General features: G+C 39.9%; 1 protein-coding gene across 2 annotated transcripts in view; it reads left to right on the top strand.

Moving 5' to 3' along the window:
• Positions 1-21,623, top strand: part of WDFY4 (WDFY family member 4) — a 142,928-nt gene that overhangs the window by 47,758 nt on the left and 73,547 nt on the right. Inside the window, exons 20-37 of one of the 2 annotated variants that reach the window (XM_061459247.1) lie at positions 1,919-2,150; positions 4,582-4,733; positions 5,248-5,359; positions 5,473-5,663; positions 7,232-7,384; positions 7,788-7,861; positions 8,694-8,855; positions 10,193-10,284; positions 11,308-11,407; positions 12,198-12,403; positions 12,997-13,166; positions 13,705-13,830; positions 14,299-14,460; positions 14,567-14,764; positions 16,260-16,377; positions 16,937-17,094; positions 17,534-17,772; positions 20,124-20,233. In XM_061459247.1, the coding sequence (XP_061315231.1) occupies positions 1,919-2,150; positions 4,582-4,733; positions 5,248-5,359; positions 5,473-5,663; positions 7,232-7,384; positions 7,788-7,861; positions 8,694-8,855; positions 10,193-10,284; positions 11,308-11,407; positions 12,198-12,403; positions 12,997-13,166; positions 13,705-13,830; positions 14,299-14,460; positions 14,567-14,764; positions 16,260-16,377; positions 16,937-17,094; positions 17,534-17,772; positions 20,124-20,233 (2,755 nt within the window). Of the gene's footprint in view, positions 1-1,918; positions 2,151-4,581; positions 4,734-5,247; positions 5,360-5,472; positions 5,664-7,231; positions 7,385-7,787; positions 7,862-8,693; positions 8,856-10,192; positions 10,285-11,307; positions 11,412-12,197; positions 12,404-12,996; positions 13,167-13,704; positions 13,831-14,298; positions 14,461-14,566; positions 14,765-16,259; positions 16,378-16,936; positions 17,095-17,533; positions 17,773-20,123; positions 20,234-21,623 lie in introns of those variants that run through there. The other variant, XM_061459246.1, reaches the window with a different exon arrangement.

Raw genomic sequence — 21,623 nt, 5'->3', positions numbered from 1 at the left:
TTTAGGCTAAAACCTGCAGAGGTGATGAGTTATGTAGGGACCCACAATTTTTTAAGAAAGGTCTTAAAAGCAGAAGGTTGCAGAGGATTAAGCTTCTGTGGCTGGCCAGGTCTTCGCAAGAATCCCAAGATGGATAAAATTTCCTCAGTTATCTTACGTGAGAATGTTTCAAGCTATCCTCTTCCTGTTACACCCATTGAACAATCAGTTGATGAATCAGTGGCTTTTTTCCCACTGGCATTCTAAGTATTCAGGAATATAGATGTTCTTCCCAGTTAGAAGTTTTGTGAGAAAGCTCTTGAATTAAAATAATCATATTTTTTTCAAGATAATAGAAATTAAATAAATGTTCCAGGTAGGAGAAATTTGTAAATTTCAATGATATCAACTCATGAGTTCATTGCAAATGTTGGTGAAGCTAATATTTCCCCTAGTGTGCCATTTCTTGTGATCTGATTGCACAGAAATCAATTCTCAAATTGGTGAAGTTCTCAGGTTGTATGAGATATCATAAGAAAACAATCTGAATGCACCTGAAGGGTTAATAATCTACAGGATAACTGAGAAAAACCCTGGTTTATATTATAATTATTATCATGCTCCTCATTTTGAAGTTAACCTGATATTATTTCTGAGATCTAATGTTTGGATTTTGAATGTTGTGTATTGTAGCTCTGGTTAGTGTAGTATGGTTTTCTGTTTTGTTTTTGAATAGAATCCTTTCATTAATTAAAACTTGTAACCTTCTTCCTTTTTCCCATATTTCAAATCAATCTCAGTACATGCAAAGCCCACTTGTGTGTTTTATACTTCCCTTGTAAAAGCAACCTGTTTAATTCCGAATATTCTCTTTCCCATACTTGAGAAAAATGGTCTGTCATCTAAACACCTTTTGGGACCTATATCCTTTTCAAGAATGAAAATTTAATTTAATTTGCCTTCCTTCAAATGAGACTGTGAAAGTCATCAATAAAACTAGGCCTAAACATTGCAATTGATTAAAGAATTCACAGCAAATGTGTTTAACATACAATGAAACAGCTCATAATAAATAAAACAAGTCTTAGTAAATAAAAGATTGTCCCAGTGCTGGGGTCTCAGATATGATGCAAGCTTTCATCTTGATGTGTACGGTAAAGAAAAGATTATGTAAGAAATTAGAATTGTGCAAAGGCTGTTAACAATTTTGAAAGCTATATTTGGGTAGTTTACTGCATTGCTTCAAGCCTAATATTTGTTCAATTAAGTATCAAGTCCTGCCTCCTAATATTGACCAGCCCTGTCTTCTCCATTTCAGCAGTCAGAGATCAGTAAATGCTAAGTCTGTCATCCTAACAGCAAATTATTAAAGGCAGGGCTAAGCTCTGAAGTACAGTATAGTTTCTCTATACCAAAATATTAAAACTACTTCCTATTAGAGCTGTCCATATTTAAATAAAATTATAGATTCAATTTAGGAGGCTGAAGCCTTATTTTGATAAAAAAAGTCAATGGTCCAAATTCCTAAACTGTGTTGCTTTCACTGAAGCTAATTGATGCACTGGAACATTCTACACTCTTCAAAAACTGTTCATTCCCTGGAAGCCCAGTGCAGGGTGCAATCTGTAACTTGGCTGTCTGCGTTATGAAGTTTAAAACAGGAAAAATAGGCCTGGGATCAAGATATGGTTTTCTTTGCCAACATCTGAAATGATTTTGACTAGGCTTTTTGAACAAAAAGTAGGCTTGAATGTTCCAAAATACTTACATTTGTGATACTTCTGAAAGTCCAGTTTCTAAACAGTAGTTGATAATTGTGTTGCACAGCTGTCTGAGACTTCACTGAGGAAAGAGGCGGCAGGCAGTAGCTTCCAGGAAAAAGACCTTAAGGTACCCCAAATGTATTGAGTCCCCTAAGTGAATTCTTCCTCTGTTGCAGATGCAGTATCTCCAGCCCTTACCAGGTAGCTGTATTTCCATGGAACCCTCTTCCTTTATTGATGTCTATGGGTACATAGCTACCCCCCGAATTTGGAAACAGAAGTCCTCCTTGACCTGGCGCCTTGGCCCTACATACTTGTTTGAAGAAGCCATCTCTGTGGAAACCATGGAGGTGATTAATAAGCTTGGCCCACAATACTGTAGCAATTTCCAAGCTGTACAGCTTCAAGGTATGTGGTAATTCTCATCCACCAGTATTTGTTTGTCAGGCAGTGCTCTTTTTATTCTTATAATCTGCCATTAGTATTCCAGCTGTGCCTAAAACTTGCTCTAAAACCCTGGGACTCTGTGTTATTGAGTGGTGTATAAGACTGTAGTAAGATATCATAAGGATCTTGTAACATACTGTAAATGGGGAAGAAGAAGAAAGCAGAAATCAAGCAGCAGAGAGAGATGGAGAATAAAGAGGGATAATGTCCTTCAGGAGATGTAAGACTGCAATTTCTGTTGGACAAATGTCAGAACAGCAACTTTAACTGAGATGTTCTGCATTTATGGTGCTACAGAAAAAACGCATCAGAAAAAGAAGCATTGCCTGTAATTGCAGATGTCTGCAGAGTAGGAGAGAGTGCAGAGGAAAGAAGGGTAGGGGAATAAATTATGTTCCATTTAATGAAGAGGCTTTTTAACTAAAGTATGCTGTGAGCTTTAATTATTAAACAGGCAGACAAAACATTTCATAGAATCATAGAATAATTAGGGTTGGAAAGGACCTTAAGATTACCTAGTTCCAAACCCCCTGCCATGGGCAGGGACACCTCACACTAAACCATGTCACCCAAGGCCTCGTCCAACCTGGTCTTGAGCACTGCCAGGGATGGAGCATTCACAACCTCCCTGGGCAGCCCATTCCAGTGCCTCACCACCCTTACAGGAAAGAATTTCCTCCTTATATCCAATCTAAACTTCCCCTGTTTAAGTTTTAACCCATTACCCCTTGTCCTAAGTCTCTAATGAAGAGTCCCTCCCCAGCATCCTCATAGGCCCCCTTCAGATACTGGAAGGCTGCTATGAGGTCTCCACACAGCCTTCTCTTCTCCAGGCTGAACAGCCCCAACTTCCTCAGCCCGTCTTCATATGGGAGGTGCTCCAGTCCCCTGATCATCCTTGTGGCCCTTCTCTGGACTTGTTCAACAAGTAGTGCAGTCACCTCTGTACTAGAGCTTGGGACGAAATGGGATGGTCATCTCCTGTTTGAAAACAGCAAAATAATCTCACCTGCTGATGCTCCAGCCTCAAGCAAAGAGAGTGCTGTCTACATAGACAAAAAAAACCAAATAAAATCTCCAAGTCAAGCTTGGGAAGAAGTTGTTGAAAGAGAAATGATATCAGAATAAAGCCCTAAAATAATATTACCACCAACTGAAGTCAGAAAGTTTAAATTTTTGAAGTGTTGTGTCTATGATGTCTGGGATGTTTGTTCTCTGCATGGTGGCCTTCCTAGCTGAACTTCAGTACTAGTCATGGACTGTGGATGTCTGATTCCAGCAGTGCCCTGATGCAGGGACATCACAGGGTGCTATGCAAGATGTAATCTCATAACTGTGAAATTTTACCTCTCTCTCCACCCCAACTCTTCTTTTTGGGGCGTGCAGGATACAGGAGCAGAGGGGGAATATGGTACCTAATATTTCCCTGATCTATCAAAACACCCAAAGAAGCTTTTCTAATAGAAAATTTTACATTAAAAAAAAAAAAAGTCAGCCTGAACACCCAGATATTATGGTTCATTCCTTGAAATGGATTTAAGACCTTGTTGCGAACAGCAGTTTGAATTGATTCAGCGGTGTTGTGTCCCATTTCACCAGTATCTCACCAAGCAGCAGCAGCTGTGCAAAGGCTTAGCCATAATCTATGATCTACTGGAAGGGAAATAGGTGACACAGTTTTTGCACATTTATTTCTAGTTAATCTTCATGAAGGAAATAAGCTAATTCTTTTTGCCTATAGGGCTGTGTCACAAGCATTATTAAACAGTTTCATGAATCAACTGCTTTCCCAGTCTATAAAATTGTCAAAAATACAAACTTTGTTTTAAGGTACACATAGTTTTTCCAAGTGCAAGCAGAAACAGAAAATTATTGAAGGAAAAGTATTTGGGAATTTCATATAACCGTTAAGCCGCTGAACCTGGTAATTTTCAGAAGTTCCCATGTGTTCTGAGTTGGCAGCTCTGACTTTTGCTTCTGTCCTTTTTTTTCTACATGAATCGTTGCTCCTGCTACTCCTGAGAAAGCTCACAGTAAAATGGAAGGCCTCAGTAATGTTTTCTTTGTCCAGAAAGTTTGTTTATATTGTGTGGACAGAGAAGGTTTATTCTGGACTCTACTAAGCTTTCTGAGATACTGAGAGAGGTTGCAGGATCTATACAAAGCAGTGACCAGAGGAGACAAGTAAAGCATATCTCATATTGGTGCTTATGCTGGCAAGATGCCATGGATTGTGTTGCAAAGGGTGAAGTTTTTTTTCTTGTTATAGTTAAATCAAAATCAAATTACTATCTAAACCTTGGTTAACTTCAGTTATTTTTCATCTCCTTCTTCTGTCTCACGTGCTGAGGATGCAAAGTGCCTCCAGAGGCTTACAGTCTCTTTGTTTTAGGTGAGGACCAGTACAGCAATCATAATCCGACTTCTCTGGTGGCAGAAGAGAAGATTTCTTTTGGGATCAATGCCATGTGCTCATCTCTTACTACAGTCCAAGATATAAAGAGCTTCTACAATGAAGTGGATGGCCAACTGATTGCCAAAGAGGTCACAAATTTCCCTCAGTTGTCTTAAGCACATTTTTTCTTGTTTCTAGAGCAACTTCTGTGACTTTGTCTTAGTTGTGCACCTTCAGTGATCCCTCCCCCACCCAAGCTTCTCTTCCCATTCTTCAACTCCATTCTACACATCTGTGGAGAGGAATAGACTGGATACTGGGAGCACAATGTTAAAAGCCTTTCTTAAAACAGCAACAGAAGCCACAGTTTTCAGGATTAATGATAATTCGTTCCAGTCTGTGATTTCACAAAGTCTTGAAATGATCTTTCACATGCTATACAAGCACTCCTGCCAATTCTAGGCCTACTGACATGTCAAAGTAATGGGATTGTAGGAAATATTAGGTGGGTGAATGCTAGTCCTAACAATCAACTTTGAAGGAAAAATAAAATGTTTCATAGTCTAAAAGTAATAAAATAAAGTATTAGACTGTGTGCTTGTAACTTTTCTTGTTCCTAGAAGTACGAGGGGTGTCTTTTAAGATGTCTTTTATCTGTTTTAGATTGGGATTAACTCTCGGGACAGTTCAACTCTAATATTCCTAGCTAAGAATATTGCTGGACACCTCTCAGGTTCCTTGCGGACTATTGGGTCAATTGCTGTGGGCCAATATGGTAAGTGCACTATTCTTTAATGTTTCATATTTCTTAAGAGTTTGGCCTTTCTCTGTCCAATAACAAATTTAGTCCATGTAACTTCCTGGTAGATTAACACTGTGATTTCCTAGGAGTAAGAGTGTTCCAGTCCTCTCCAGCAGCTACTAGCCTGAACTTTATTGGAGGCCCTGCCATTCTTCTGGGTGTCATTGCTATGGCCTGTGATGACCACACCATGTATGCAGCTGTCAAAGTCCTGAGCTCCATCCTGAACAGTAGCCCAATGAGTGAAAAATTGATGAGGCACATGCATGGTTACCAGGTAGATACTCTTTTGTTCGTTCATTCTGGTTATAGTCTTTCTCTTGGAGAACTTATCTCAAAACCTATTGATGGTAATAAACCAAACATATCCTGGCTCTTGGCACTTACGGTTGGAACTTAACCATAAATTAGGTTAGTAAGTTAAGTAAAGTAAGTTAGAAGATCTTTGAGAGGGGGATATAGGATAGGGCTCTGAATCCTGTGCTTACAGTCTCTGGTAGCCTCTATAACAGTTTATCTGCTGATGGGAAGGTGGGGACAGGTGTCTCCTGGTCAGACATAATTTAATAAACTAAATAAGCCACAGATTTGAGAGCTGTGCACCTTTAACCTTTTATCAGACCCTCCCACAAAAGACCACTTCTCAGGTAGATCTGTTCTCTCCTCTTGGTTCGTCCAGCCTAAGATTCCTCTTTACAAGACTGCCCAGTGTAGGGCTGACAATGAATTCCTATTGTTCAGTCTTCATTGTGTGTTAGGAATTGTTCTGATACAAATAAGTGCTATCTGGATTTTATTGATTAGGTCTTTCCGAAATTTATCTTTCAAACTGGAAAGCTGTGCAAACTGAAGAGCTTCGGTGTATCTAAGCAGTATATACATAATATTGCATGAGTTAAGACTCACGTGTGAAGTTTCAGTTCAGTATCATTACTTTATGCTATGTAGACTAAGTAGTCTTGTGGAACAGAGAAGACTCTTTAACGGAGACAGTTCCAAATGCAACTCTTAACAGTATGGCTTCATAAATAATTTATTACAAGCTTTCCATTTTCCCAGTTTGTGAACTGTTCATAAATTGATCCTGATTCATATGAATATATTTATAATACTTAGATACTGCTTGTCCAACCCTTTCTTGTAGGTGAGTGCCTGTCTGTAGATTGTGTACAAGCTGTTCCTTTCAACATTATAGTATATAGTGTTCTTTCCATGTGACTGATCATCATATTGTAATGGATGCTCTTTGTTTGGTTGTCTGAACTTTTTTTTTTTTTGAACAGTCGATTAACAAAAATGTCTTTATTTATTTTCAAATGAATTCTGCTCCTCTTAAACTATAAAAAGGTAGTGGCTTTCTGAACATTTCTTTTCTCACTGCATCAGGAATTCATTGAATAATCAAAGATAGACTCAGTTGAGAAACTGGCAAGGTTTCACACAGATGTCTCATTTGAACAGGTCGATGTTCATATATGTTTCGAACTAACACCATTTGCAAGCAACTAAGAACGTACCCATGAAGAATAGTGTAGAAAACCTACTGTGGTTATTTACAATTATAGTTGCATGTTGCTTTTTGTAAATTCCATTTAGAAAAATATGGCATGTATTTTGCTCCTGTTCAACGCTAGAGAGCTGTCAAACTCCTTCAAAAACTTACCCTTTCATTTGCTACGTGAAATTTCATGCCTGAACTGAAATCTTCACTTTCTTCATGATGTTTATGTACATTTGTCTTGAATTAAAAAACAGTGTAATATGTTAGATTATAAATACAAATTTATACTCAGCAGGTACTTAAGTTGTTTTTTTTTGTTGGGTTTTGGGTTGGTTAATTTTCAGTTGCTGGCCTATCTATTGAAGATGAAGACACAGCTATTAAACAACAGGATTTTGCAGTTAATTTTCTCCCTAGTGGGCACAGCTGAGCTTGGCCTTGAGTCTTCAGTCATAAAGAATTATAGTGCATTCCAGTATGTTCTCTGCAACTTTGAGGTAAATCTGTTGACATTACTTTGTAGGTTTGGTCTTTTTTTTTCTAATGACTCTATAGTATAAGGTTTCGTTTGTTCATGTCACCTCCTGGATCCAGTATTTGGGATGGGGTGGTGCATGGTGATTTTCCATGCTGTGGCTCACAGTCATCTGTCACCATGGCTCCCCACTGTCCTCCAGTGCAGTTTCTGGAGTGTTCCTGCAGACCCTGAGGGTCTCCTCCTCAGGGCTAACTCAGGAGCAGCAACTCCTCACACTGGTAGGGATTTCCCAGTGCCTGCAGGTTATCATTGCTGACTGGGAGTTTATGATGTTCTCCTTCCTGAAATACTTGTAACTGCCGCAGGTACTGTCCTCTCAGCTCAGCACAGCAGTAAAACCTCTGCTTTCCTTTGTCTTTCAGCTTTGGATGAAAGCACCAGAAAATCTTGACCTTGCTCTTTTTTCACATCTTGTGGAAATCTTGCAGTCCTCCAGGTATACAGCTAGTGTTTGAATCAGAAACGTGGGAAAAGCTCATCTGTAACCTGAAGCTGGAACTGTGAGGTGGATATTAGGGGTCCTAGTTGGAATCAGTGAACTCTGGGAGTGAATCATTCCTTTATTGCTCTTTCAAGACTGGAGTTAGTGATTTGATTAGCCCCTGAGTTGGCTGTGGGGCCAGATTGGGAAAAGCTATCTCGTAAGCTGGCTCACCAGGTTACCCTGCTGTACAATGAAAATTCAAATGTCTGCTGGGTGGGGGAAGTCTGAGTGCTTGAACTGAATGTGAAATAATAATAATAAATAAATGGTTCAAGGTGCGTTTAAGTCCAAAACACAACCCAGAAAGATTTTTTAAAACAGTATTCTTTTTTAATCATGGGTACTGGAGTTACCTGTATCTGAAGAGAGATTGCATGGCAGAGGGTCTGAGTAGAGCAGGATACTAGACTCCTCCTTTTTGGTACCAGAAAGCTTTATGCAGAGCTGTCTGGTGTCTCTTTCTGAGTTTTATAGGAACAGCATTTATTACCACCAGCTCATTGCTTGAAAATAGAGTAAGGGTGTTTTCTTTGAACTCATCGAAGTGCAGCAGTTTCTAGGGGAGAAGACAAATGGGAAGAGTAGAGAACACACAAAGAAGTTTTCAGATCTCCATTGCTGACACATACTCAATTTGTCTGACAGTGTTTGAAGTGTTGCCAAAGCAACATTAGAAGCCAAAGGTGCAAGGTATCAGAGCAACATGAGAATTTTTTTAGCTGAAATCCAGCAAATTTGGTTCCTTCCAGTAAAAGCTTTTAATAGTCCCTGTGCTTTTTTACAGAGATGGATGTCAGAATGCTGCAGTTGCCTACCAGGTGCAAATGGTGCCCAAGCTCATTTTCCTCTTCAATGATCCTGAAATTAGTAACTCCAGGATTACTGTGGCCTGCACTATTCTCTCCCATCTGTTGCAAGGATACTTTAACACGAGGGATGTTCTTAGGTAACCTTCAAGCCTACAGCTCTTTCTCAGTTTGTGGATAAGCTATACCTCTGCCAGTGCTGGAGAGCACTCTATAGAACTTCCTCCACCTCATCTTTGGTAGGAGCCCCCATATCTGTGGCAACTGAAGGATCCCCATTGATGAAACCCTCTTTCATGCCTTCAAAACAGACTTCAGTCCAACCTTACATTTGTGTGAAGATGGCTTGGGTGATGATCATTGCAATAATGGTACAAACAATTCTGCTGGTATGACTGGAACTAGTCAAAGTCTGTACTTTGGTTTCACTAAGGCCTGCCCTGAAAATATTGCAATCACTGTACTATTGCAACTTGGCCACAGTTAATTATGTACCTAATCCTCTTGATTTGGCTTATATCCCAGTAACTATCATTTTTGTTCTTGAATTTCAGTCAGTTAATGCGCGTTAATATATGCATGTTCTTATCCTGGGGTTGCGTGTGTTAACCTATTATTTTTTCATATAGGTGTGAGTAGTGGATTTAGTATATCAAATTTGCCATGTAGTAAGGAGTGTGAATGAGCATTTTTCTTAAAAGACCATATTTTTTTATTCCATGGTAATTTGATTGGTTGTCAGGCCCAAGAGTGATGAGCAAGTGGATAAAGACAGTCCCAATCCTTCCAGCTGCAGGACAGCAGAGACTATAGCACACTATCAGCGTGCAACACTGAAAGGTGTTGGGGTTTCTGCTGGTCCCAGACTTTTGACACATCTAATGGATGTGGACACACCTAATGCATGTGAACTGTTCAAGTGTTCTGTTGCTTAAGAAATGTCCTTGTGGGCAGGAGGAGTTATGCACTTTCACTAAGTGTGTACTTCACATTATCCATCCTTAGAACCCTACCTTAGGTAATGTGCTAAAGCAAACTACAGGTGATAATAGATTGCCAGTCCTCCCTGAGTATATGCTGAGGTTTCTCTGCTCTTCTTTATGAGTTTGGAAACCAAGTGGTGACAGCAGTGATATCTGAATGTCACAGGCAATTCAGTCTTGTATGAAGAGAGCGCTAAACTCAGTATTGCTTTTCTCCTGGTGGAAGATCTTTAAAATCAAGAAATAGGTTAAAATGTTTCCATAGTAAAATAGCTATTACTTGCATTTGTAGAATCATGTCCTTTTTATTTACTTCCTAGTGTATGAACTTTTGCATTCCTATTTCAACCCTATTTCTACAGTGATTAGAATTTCCAATGGTTGTTACTAACAGTCATTGTCAATGAGTACTGATATTTGCATGTAATCTCAAAGTAATTAAATGAACGTTTGTCTTTCTGCTGACCAAAATTGCTTCCCTCTTTCTCTGCAAGGATTGGATTGTTCCTTGTTTACACTTTGAAACCTTCTTCTGTGGATGAAAATCATATTTGCCTGGATGGTGTGGCTGAGGTGCCGAATGAAGGTAAGAAGCTACCATTGGTGTATGTGTTCTGATAGATCAGTAAAGTACTACCCTTCTTCCCCAAGTCAGGATGAACCCTAAATGCATTATAGTGTTTCTGCCTGCAGTGGCCGGAAGAGACAATTCAGATGGCTTAATATGGAAAGGGACAGGCTGCATTGAGGCGACCTGAAATTGTAGGGAAAACTTCCGTTGCTACAAAGGCCTGATGTGAAGAACAGTGAAGTCACAGTCACTGTGTGTATATATATCTCCTCAAAAGACTTGACCTACTGCAAGATCCTCTTCTTGCTAAGAGAGTTCCCCTTTTGTCCTCTCTCTGCTAAAAAGCCAACAGTACTTTGGCTGCATTGTCCAGAAACAACATAATGTTGGATTTCACAGATATACAGAGGGATGAAGGCCATTAAATTAAAATTGTCCCAAACGAACATACTAGGCTGTTACAAGGAATAAGATTTCACTTGGCATCCTGGATTTTCTGTGAACACTTTGATACATTTACAGTTGCAGCACATAATAATGTGGAACTCTGCACCTTTTAAAGCATCTGCATATTTATGTCAGCTTTGTGTGTGGGAGCTTCCAGGCAGCTGACTCTTTCATTGTGGTATTTCACTTGAGATGATATTGATTATTGTACCTCTAAACAATGTATTAAGGAGGCACTGATTACTGTAGTTATATATATAGACATCACAGCTAAGCATTCCAAATCAGATTGCCTATTTACATTTCCCTCTCTAGTTAAACTGAGATTGCTTCCTGTGGATTATTATTCAACATGTAGTCTGGATGAGATTCAATTAACTCTGAAGAGAGGACTTTGACAATGTCAGCAGTGGTCTGATGTTAGCAGGAATTCTTACATCTAAAATCTGATGTCTGCATTTTTTTACTCTACAAAAGACTGATATAAATACTTCCACTGGGCTAATCTAGTGCAAACAAGGTTGTTCATCAAAGCAATGGAACATGTGTTTCGTCTCTTCATTACTCTTTATTACTTTCTGATATTTGTAGCCTTAAGCCAAACATCTGGAAGGACAATCTGGCTTCGAAACCAGTTACTGAAGATGCTGTTAGATGTAATGCGCTCAGAAAAACTTCATCTGTCCTCTGAGTAAGTAGGAACAATTTAGGAAGGTATATGTAAGTGTCTCTGTCTTCTAGATTTCCTCCTTGCTGGTGCTTGATCAGGACACACTGATAATATCTGAGTCTCAGCAAAACAGTAATTAAATGCAGACTGGATTCAGAGTTATTTTTTGTCAGTAATTTATCAGGCATTCACACAGATGTGTGATAAAATCACACATCTGATACCATTTTGAAAAAAATTAATGTTTTCAGAAAATGTCTCAAAGGAGGAACTCGTATATTGCTGTTTCTTCTGCACTGCAAGGGTTGAAGAAATCACAGCTGTCTTTGAAAATCAGTTCAAGCTAAAGCGGGATTACTTGCACCCATCTATTGTAACCATGAGCATGCAGTTACTATAGCTCTACCTTGTATAACTGAAAGATGGAGGTCTTAGTGCTAGGTGCTGAAACTGTGCATTTTCATATGCTGGACTTCAAAATTTAAACAGGAATTTTTAATTTCATAGGTTGAAAAATATAGTCTGTGATGTGTCTTCAGTTCTTGATACACACTATCAGAAGGAGATTTATGTTAATGAACTTTTTTGTCTGACAGTAATATAAGGTTGGATTTAGTAGGAATTGAGCACCTTGAATTGTGTGTTAAGTTTTATGATTCTGTGTTGCGGTATGCTCTTAATCAGATTTATTTTTTTTTCCTAGAGAAACCTGAGTTTCTAGATCACTTAGAGATAATTTTTAAATAAAATCTCCTTTCTGTCTTCCATCATGTCTCCTTTTCATTTGTTTTAATTTCCCTGTTTGTCCTAGGCAGCAAGAAGAGACATTTTTGGCGCTGGGACCAGATTGGTTTCTGTTGTTCACGCAGAGCTACCTGCACTCTAGCACAGTTGTGCTAGGAATCAAGCTACTTCTGTGCTTCCTCCACAATCGCTTGCTGCTGAACAAATTCAAGGAGGGGATAGTAGCTGGCCACTGGCTGGAGAACAGCTCTGCGGGAGTGACTATTCTAATGGGTATGTGTTGGTTTAATGTTCCCAAAACAATCCCTTGATCCAGCTCAGTGACAGGAGATTGCTGAAATGATGGGAGAGTTCCTACTGATCTCAATAGACCAAGAACTGATCCTACTTTCTAGGTGAGTCTGTCCCAGTCCTTCAGCTTTTCTGTGCTGAAGAGTGGAGAGCCATCCTTCTCCCTTGCATGACAGTTAGCATTTTTGATTAGCAGTTGCAGTAAAATGGCCCTTTTTGTCCTGTATGAAATAGGGCTAGTTGGTAAGCTTGTGAGGTGTTGAGATGTTAGCTCAACCTTCTGTTTCTTTAAGATACGTTCAGCTTGCTTTTTGTTAACTAGACCTGTGGTTCTGAGAAGGGGAAGAGAAAGGAAGAAGGATTCAGGAAGAATCTCTTGTAACAAAAGTTATAGTGGGAAAAACTGTGATCTAGGGAAGTTTTTTAAACTGTTGTTATTGCAGCTTAGCAGAGCACTACATGGCCTGGGACACATGTGTATGAGGATAAAAAGTTGGGTCAGTAATCCTTTCTCTGATATGGCATTCATTTTTACACACTTCCTCAGAATGTTTTATTTTTCTTTTCCTTTAAAGATAATTTAAAAACTCATCCTTCAGTGCCTGACAATGGCTCCTTCTTGATTTTTGGCTTTTCTGTGTTGCAAAGATGTCTGACTGATCATGTCCACATCCCTGAGGTCTACTTGCTTGTGGCAGGGCTCTTTCTGGCAACTCCACCATCTGAACCACCTGAAGTGGTTAAGGTATGAAAAAAATAGTAGACAAGCATGAAGCTGTTATTGCTTCACTACTTTAGCATTTTGTGGCCTTTTCTGTGGGAGGATTCTCAAGCAAGTTGACCCTACTTGGTTTTTGTGGTAGTTAAAATTAGTCTGTCGTACTTTAAAATTAAGTAAGTTAACTTTGATTTAAAGAAATTTGTGTTCAAATTGTTCATGTGGGTCTTAAATGCCGTTTACTGTACTTTAGAATATATTTTAGATTTGCTTCCTTGTCTGCTCTTACATTAAGACTCATTAAAGTCTCAGAATCAGTGGATTTGGTAATTCCCTCCAGTGTCCTGAAAAGCCATAAGGCAGTTTTGTCCCAGTAGTGCCAAGGATGTATTTCAGAAGACAATCCATTAGTGCTATCCTGGGGAACCATACTTAATAGGTAAAGGAGGAGCTGCTGGAGATGAAAATGTTTTGGTGTTTTTTCTGATGTGGAGAGCAGGCATTTTTCTTGATATATCTTATATAATTCACATCTCATCTTGAAATAACTTTCCTCCTTTTGTAGAAAGATCTTGAGTCTATGTTGCAGTGGATCTTACAGCACCACCTTATGGAAAATGTCCTCAAAATTGGATTGTGTCCAGAGGCAGCTGCTTTGCTGCTGGAAATGGTTAGAGTCACTGTGGACAAGGTAAGCATTTTATTGCAAGGGCAGTGCAGTGTGAAGGGCAGAATAAAGTGCCTGAGAATTTCAGATGTCAGTAGCAGTCTTCACCTGTAGCCACTAACCTTTCTCTGCGCTCACAGGGAACTACTGAGCATAACGGTATGCTTCAGAACATCAGCATAGCTATTGGTCTGGTTATGTACTTAGCAGATGATGTGATGGGCTCATGTTTAAGAGCTTCTGAGCACAGATATGGATCCTACACAAAGCATTACCCTTTTTTTTTTTTTTTCATTCTTGAGGGTGAGGATATGCCATCTTTGTGATTGGGTGTATCTTCAATCTGGAAGTTGGCTGCTTGTGCTTTGCCTGACTTCTATGCCCATGTCATATTTACTTAGTTGTTTAGGAATACCTAGAGAGGAGCAAATGTGAGCTTATATGAGCAAGAGGAGTGGTGCCTTGACTAAATACACATTTGTCTGTGTTCAGCCTGTTACAGATGCAGAAGCCTTCTGGGAAATTGCCTATCCAGGGAACGTTATCCAGTTTCTGTGCTTGATCTATCACATTTATACTCAGGACCCCGTTTGGCACTGTCCTGACTTCTTGAAAGCTTTGGCTATGGTTGCTTTCCATTCTGGACCACCCAAGGTGTGTGCATCTAAGCCAGCATGAGTCCTTCAGATCAGAGTTGGGTTGCTAGGAGGAAAAATCAGTTTAAAGATGAATTAAAATGCATTGCTGTCTGCTTCCACAGGGAGGCGCTGAAGGCCTTTTGACTCCTGATGGTCCAGCCATTGCTGAAGGGAAAGGCTGTCTTGATCCCTCCTCTCTCCCACTTCTGCCACACCCTGCCAAGAAACAAGTGTGGGATTTTGTGCGAGTCCTCCTGATGGACAGTCTTGTCAACATCCCAGCAAACAAACAAGGGCATCCACTTGAGCTGCTTCTTGAGGTCTCTATTGTAGTCATCAGGCTTTGCTGCTCTACCTTGCACTGGGGTTGGAAGGACAGGAGGTATCCTGCTAGTGTCCTAGTGAAAAAAGTGCTAACAGTGATGAAGACATGTATTCATTCATCATTTTCAACGGTCTAGGAAAAGGATGGGATCAGAGCTCTTCGAAAGATCCTGGCAGATCTGGACAGCCAGCTTAGTGGAATGGAATTCCTACCTTTTCAACAGGGAAGAAAGGCCTTTTCTGCCTGCTCAGTATTCATGTGAACTAAGAAAATGATGCCTCTAGACAAAAACAAAGGCATTTTTCAGGCAATATTCAATATTGAAGTATAGTGTGAAGAAAATTACTCTTTTCCCTAGTAATACCTGCTTGTCACTAGAGCAGCCCTTGGATTTGCTGAGAACAGAAAATTTCACATAAAGTATTCCCGTGTACTGTTTTTTGAGAAAACAATTCTTTTCCATTGTTCAAATAAACCAAAAACAACTGTCTTCACTTTTAGTGTAGACTAATACAAGCTGTAGCAGCTGAGTCTGAATCATGGACTTTAATCAGTCAAAGCACTGGAAAGAGTCAGAGTAGCCTGAAGGAAAGGAAAATGAAAAATCTAGGCTTCATCTCCAATTTTCAATAGGCCAGGTGTTCCAGATGTGAATTCTGATGCAGACATAGCTTAGTAATACACTTAGTAATGAACTTAAGCTTGACTGCAACTGTCATGAGTTAAATAATTTTGTGGAGCAGCAGTTCCCAAAAGGCTTATGCAGTAACATCCCAAGGGTTGGTACAGTTTAAAATAGAGTATGACTCTTTTAATTATCTGAATCCTGAGCCTGCTAATGGAGCTGAAGTTCCCTGAGAGCAAGATCTCTTGGGAATCACCTGTGAGACTGGCTTCTGGCTCTGTGCCAAACCTTGTTTGTATTCAGTGTGCAGAGGGCAACAGTGCTGGCTGTCACCTAGAGAATGTAGACCTGTGTAGGACTTCTTCCTGTTTTCTCAGCTAGGGTGTGAGGTTCTGTCATCTCACCTGATGCCCAGTAATTTTCTGCGCATGCACTCTTGCTAAACTCTGCATGAGAGGTGCTATGTTGCCTTGCACAGAGGAGTACACCAAATCTCTGCATTTATGTATCACTGTAGATTAGCTGTCAGAGAAACCTTCTCATCTTGTAGCAGCTGTTTCGTGTGCTCACAGCAAGAGCTAAGGTGTGTAAGAGAGGTGGAGTAGTTGTCCTTGCTCTTCTTGCTTTTCCTTTCACCTTCCCAATATGGTGTCTAGTAGTTTATGAGAAATATTGGGCATTTTGAATTATCTCAGATAGTACTAAGTATCTCTTGGAGTTTCTACTTGTTTCCTTGAGCAAAACTTCTGAATCTGATTCTTTGACAGACATAATCTTCCAAAAATCCAATGAAATCAAACTGAATTTGAGTCTGATTTCCTGGCTGTTTTCCTGCAGTACTAATATGTATATGGTCACTGTATAGGCTTCTCCAGAGGATGCCACCAGCGAGCAGAAGAGACATTTTCAGACAGAAGTTTTGCTGTCTGCTATGGATGTCTTCAATGTTGCCAGCCAAGGAGAGGGGAAAACAAGACCAAGAGGTGAGTGGTGAGAATCAGGTCATTAGCTAGCTGATATTTAGAATGTAGATGTAATTGCTTGAAAGGTTTGGAAGCAGTAGCTAGAAGGACAGTTCAGCTAGCAGGCTGGACTGTCTGTTCACTCCAGCTGTAGGCAAGTTTTTATGTAGGCATAAATTACTGTGGTTTTGCCATTTTTCTGGAGAGCCTCTTTTTTTACTTTTAGAGAACAGATTTTGAACATTAAAAAGGGAGTACTTAGAAAGAAACACAGCTTTATTCTTGAGTGCTTCTATAAACAACCATGATAATTTAGTGGTTGCTGCTTTCCTTTCTGGTTATTAGTTGCACCAGTCCTTCATGATTTTAGTGAGACTGGTTCTGCCCTTAGAATGGAGCCATCATTTCTGCACTGAGTGAAGTATTTCTGCCAGACCTGGAGCTTCCTTGGACATTTCCATGTTTGAGACATGATATCAGACTGTTCCTTCTCAGCTCGAGTAACCTCATGTATCACATCATGGGGTTTATTGCATTTCAGCTGGTTTTAGAATAATCAACCCTCTTGTATCCTCTTCAGGGAGCAGTGATCCTCATGGCACTTCAGAATCAGCTGTGCCTGTATCCATGATGAATATTGCTTACTTTGCTCAGAAGCTGGTTGAGAAACTGAACAGCAGAATGTTTGCTGCTGACCCCAAGCAAATCCTGATCTTCTCCGTCAAACAGATTGCAGGGGTGAGTTACCTGATTTTTTTTTTTCCAACTGTCAGCATGTTGTAATGGGCTCTTTCACACTGACATTGTGATACCACAATTCTCAAAAAGATGGCTGTAATCAGTTTGGTAATTGTGAATGTTCCTGTTTTCTTACATGAACACATAATGGCTCTAAATGACAATCAGAGATAGATGATGCAGCATAAAGAAGAGATAGTTAGCTTTTTTTGTGCTGCTGTCTGTTGGCTATGTACATGTTGCTGAACAGGAATAAATCTCTTCCACAATTCCAGGGACTTCAGCAGAAATGCAGAAAAATTGAATTTGTATCTAACAGGAAGTTAAGAGGAATTTTGTTGAAATAAGTTTGCAACAGCTTAAATGAAGTGAGTGGGGAGGATCCTTGGGGAGAAAGTTCTTTGAGCAAGCCAAGTACTCTGTTCTTTTCTTTTCACAGGTCTTAGGAAGCTCCGTTTCTCAAAAGGAAGCTCTCCTCAATGCCCTGTACAGCTGTCTAAACAGAGCCATCCTATACTGCCTATCCAGACCGCAACAGTCGCTGCCTGAACAGTTTAATGTCCTGAACACTCTCAGTGTCCTGCAGGAGCAGTGGGACCTTATTTTTGCAACTTACAACTCAAATAATAATTTTACCATCTGCCTAATGTACTGCCTTTGCCAACTGAATTCGGGCAGGTACAAATATTCATCTCAGTATAGTGCTTGTTTATATCTCTGTGCTTTTATTTATGGGAGTGTATGCAGAGAGGGAGCTTTCGTAAAAGTTGCGCGATAGCCATTTTAGTGAATCACTAGAACCTGAGACTGAGCTATATTTAGATAGATGAAGGACTTTGGATGTGGTACATGTACTGCATCCTAGCAAGCATTTGACCCATTGGGCTCAATGCTCTGAGGGTTTAAAGCACCAGTTTGCTTTAAGTATGACAAACCTTCTCCTCTGACTTGATATCTGTTGAAGTGTCAGAGTAAAGACAGTTAGGGAAAGACGGCTGTTTTCCTCATAGACTTAAACATGAAAAACAACAGCAGAAATTTTTTGGCACCATTTTTTATTATTTAATTTAGCAGATAGGAAATTTACTAATGCGGACAGTATTCTGGATGCAATGGATTGTCTTTCAGCAAGAAAGTGGAAGGGATAAGCTGTTCTTCAGTGTCAGAAAGCTATTTTTTCCTTGAAATATACTAGTGAGCAGAGAGTTTCCTACCACCTCTCTTTCTCAAAGGCAGACTAGTACGTGTGTTCGTGGGTGTAATAAGCAAGGGATATTGGATGGTAATAACAGTGACTTTTTTTTTTAATTTTGAAAAGGGCAACTCATTTCAGATACACCCACACAAGCTTGCATGTTTGTCTAAGTAGAACCCTTAAATTTGCACTTAGGATAATTGCTACTCTTTATTAACCAAAGCATACGTGTTTTATCTGTTTTACTCATCCAGCATTTCCAGCAGCTTACTCATTTTGGAGGAGTAACTGCAGTTAACAAGGTTGAACTTATTTCAGTGGAGCTGGCTCACAAGCCCATCATTAAAATGAGAATCTGGAAATCTTTCTGGGATGTGGGCTAGAATCACTCCTTAAGCGTGCAGGTGGCCAGTCTCTGAGCCATCTGCATGAGCTAATTTAGGGAGATGTTTTTCTTGATCCAGCAGCTATTCTTGTGTGGGTACTTCTAACATTTATATAAAATTGTGCATGGGTCTTGTGAATCTGTTATGGTTATTGTTACTTGGATCTGAGCTGCAAAGTCTTGGTCATACTGAAGTTGGGAGTTTTACCTTGACTTGGATAGGGCTAGAACATCCATACCCACTCTGTTCGCTGTTTTTACAGGTGATGTATCAGAGGTACTCTTGCTAATGTAAGATGGGGAACTGTTTCAGTTCAAGCCTTCTGTGCTGCTTAGTTGGTCTGAATTGAATCCATTAACACAAGATCACAACAAAAATAAACTGCACTTCCTGTGGTCTTTTCTTGATTGTTCTCATTCCAGTCAGATAATAATTTCCAGGGCAAAACTGTTGAGATGGGGTAAGGGTTGCTTGTATGTAGCAAGAGCAGAAAACATATTTTCTTTTTAATATATTACAGTAATGTTGGCGTTATCCAAAATCCGAACACAGCAAACCCAGGGAATCAGAATTGTGGTATTTAAAAGAAAATCCAAAATTAAAGTGGCAGCTTTGCATACCCAAGAGGTCTGACTCTCCCATGTAGTAGTGCCTGTTTGTAATTGAAAGAATGTAGTATGTTACTAGTGCTTCTATATAATATATAGATTATTGACAGCACTTCTGTGACCGAGTCCAGGTTCTCTTAACTAAGCCTGTTTTATTTATTGTAAGTATTACTGCTGTGCTGAAATTCCTGGTATCTTTTACCTACTGACTGCTAAATTACCTGACACACATCCTATTCCCAAAGCACCGTTAACTTTTTATGGCCATGGTGATGTTCTCAACTATAATCTAAGTGTTCTCAACTATAATCTAAGTGTTCTCAACTATAAGTGATACTAATATCATGGTGCTAATGTTTGCAGCTTGTTTGTGCGGAGTGCTTTATAAACTGAATAAACAACCACTGGTGCAAAGAAGTTGGACTAAGCAAGCAGTTCAGGCAGTGTTTCCCACGCAAGGGCAGATACCTCTAGTGAAGGAATTCAGAGCAAAGTGGCAGCATGCAAGATGCTCAGGGGAAGTGTAAGAAATCTGGATGCAATCTGGCTACATTAATACAGCCCCTGTGTTCTAGCTAATTGAGATGAATGGTACATAGAAGTGCACTAAGAAGTGCAGGGGTAAGGCATATATAACAGAGTAATCTGTAGGATCTTGGTGACTGCTCCTTGACTTCAAAAAACAGACTGGCAGTGGTTTAGTTCCCACCTCTTGTAAATCCTGCAGTATCGTGTAAGTCCTCAAGCCTGGAAATATTGATCTACTAAATGAATTGGAGTGGATGTGTAAAAATTACTCATATGCCCTCCTTTTTTTTTTTTTTTTTTTTTTTGTCACAGCTACTCAGAAGGTTTTGGGGTGGATTCAAAACCAAAGCTGGCTTCATATCACAAAATTTTCCTCACACCCAGTGAAGAGGAAAGGGGCAACCTGCCTACTCCAGATGATGGTAATTCATAGCACATATTGTCTTTAGCTTACTGAGAAGGAAAGTGCCTAGCCTAAATAGTTATCAGAGCAGCTTGTGCAAGTGCTACTTGCTTCTTTAGTGTATAGGCATTGTAAGCACAGCATAGAGAAAGTTGTGCTAAAAATTACTTGTGCTTGCATCATACCTCTTTATCCAAAATTCACACCCCACATGTTCAGGAGTGATTTGTAACAGTCTGGAGATCTCTTCCTTTGTTGTGGCTGTCCTGGGTTCAGCAGTAGCGGTCATTTTTCTCCTTCTTAGTAGCTGGTGCAGTGCTGTGGTTTTGACTTTCAGCCTGGGAACAGCACGGATAACACCGATGTTTTTAGTTGTTGCTCAGTAATGTTTACTCTGACCAAGGACTTTCTGAGTCTCATGCTCTGCCAGGGAGGAGGGGAAGCCAGGAGGAAGCAGAGACAGGACACCTGATCCAACCTAGCCAAAGAGGTATTCCATACCACAGCACGTCATGCCCAGTATATAAACTGGGTGCAGTTACCCGGAAGGGTTAGATCACTGCTCGGGTCGGGCTGGGTATCAGTCGGCGGGTGGTGAGCGGCTGTATTCTCTTCCGTTGTTATTTTCCTTATCATTATTATTATTGGTGGTAGCAGTAGTGATTTGTGTTATACCTTAGTTACTGGACTGTTCTTATCTCAACCCGTGGGAGTTATATTCTTTCGATTCTCCTCCGCATCCCTCCAGGAGCTGGGGAGTGGGGGAGAAAGTGGGGGGAGTGAGTGAGTGGCTATGTGGTTCTGAGTTACTGGCTGGGCTTAAACCTCAACAGTGGCCAGTGTCAGTACCCAGATACATACTATTTGTAGCTTTATTTCTTTTCTCAAGGCCTATACAAAGCTTCTGTCTGTTGTACACAGGAAGAAACATTTTGCTCTTTTAAGAGAAAAGCTGTAAAATTTGGGGGCTGGATTCAGTGTGGAGGCTGAGCTGCAATGTACAGCAGTGGTGATCTTTTTGTATATAAATATTGGCTTGGATATGATTCAACCAAGTAAGTCTGTTTGGAAGGGAAATACAGCAAAACAGATCAGCACTTCCTTACAGAGCATCCTGTTGCTATGTCAAATTATTCCATGAATCAGTTACCCTCCACCCACCATGTCTAATAAAGTTTGGCAACACAAAGGAGTGTGCTTTAGCATTCTGTGTATGATAGTAAGATCATCAAAATTCTGATGAGATGGTTTCTGAACGCAGAAACACGTTAGAATCATCTGTCACTCCTACTTGTTTCCTTCAGAGAGTTGAAATATAGTAAAAGTAATGACCTGCTGTTTTCTGTTCTAGACTAAGTAGTCTGTCTTAGAACCTATGGAAGCAGTAGGCAAAAACTCCTCTGACTCTA

Source organism: Pezoporus flaviventris, unplaced genomic scaffold (assembly GCF_033815535.1).
Source record: "Pezoporus flaviventris isolate CSIRO_AGI_PZ_B2104156 unplaced genomic scaffold, CSIRO_AGI_Pfla_v1 ptg000029l, whole genome shotgun sequence".
Taxonomy (NCBI): Eukaryota; Metazoa; Chordata; class Aves; order Psittaciformes; family Psittacidae; genus Pezoporus; species Pezoporus flaviventris.
The sequence above is the reverse complement of the archived record's forward strand: the minus strand, read 5'-3'. Positions and strand labels throughout refer to the sequence as shown.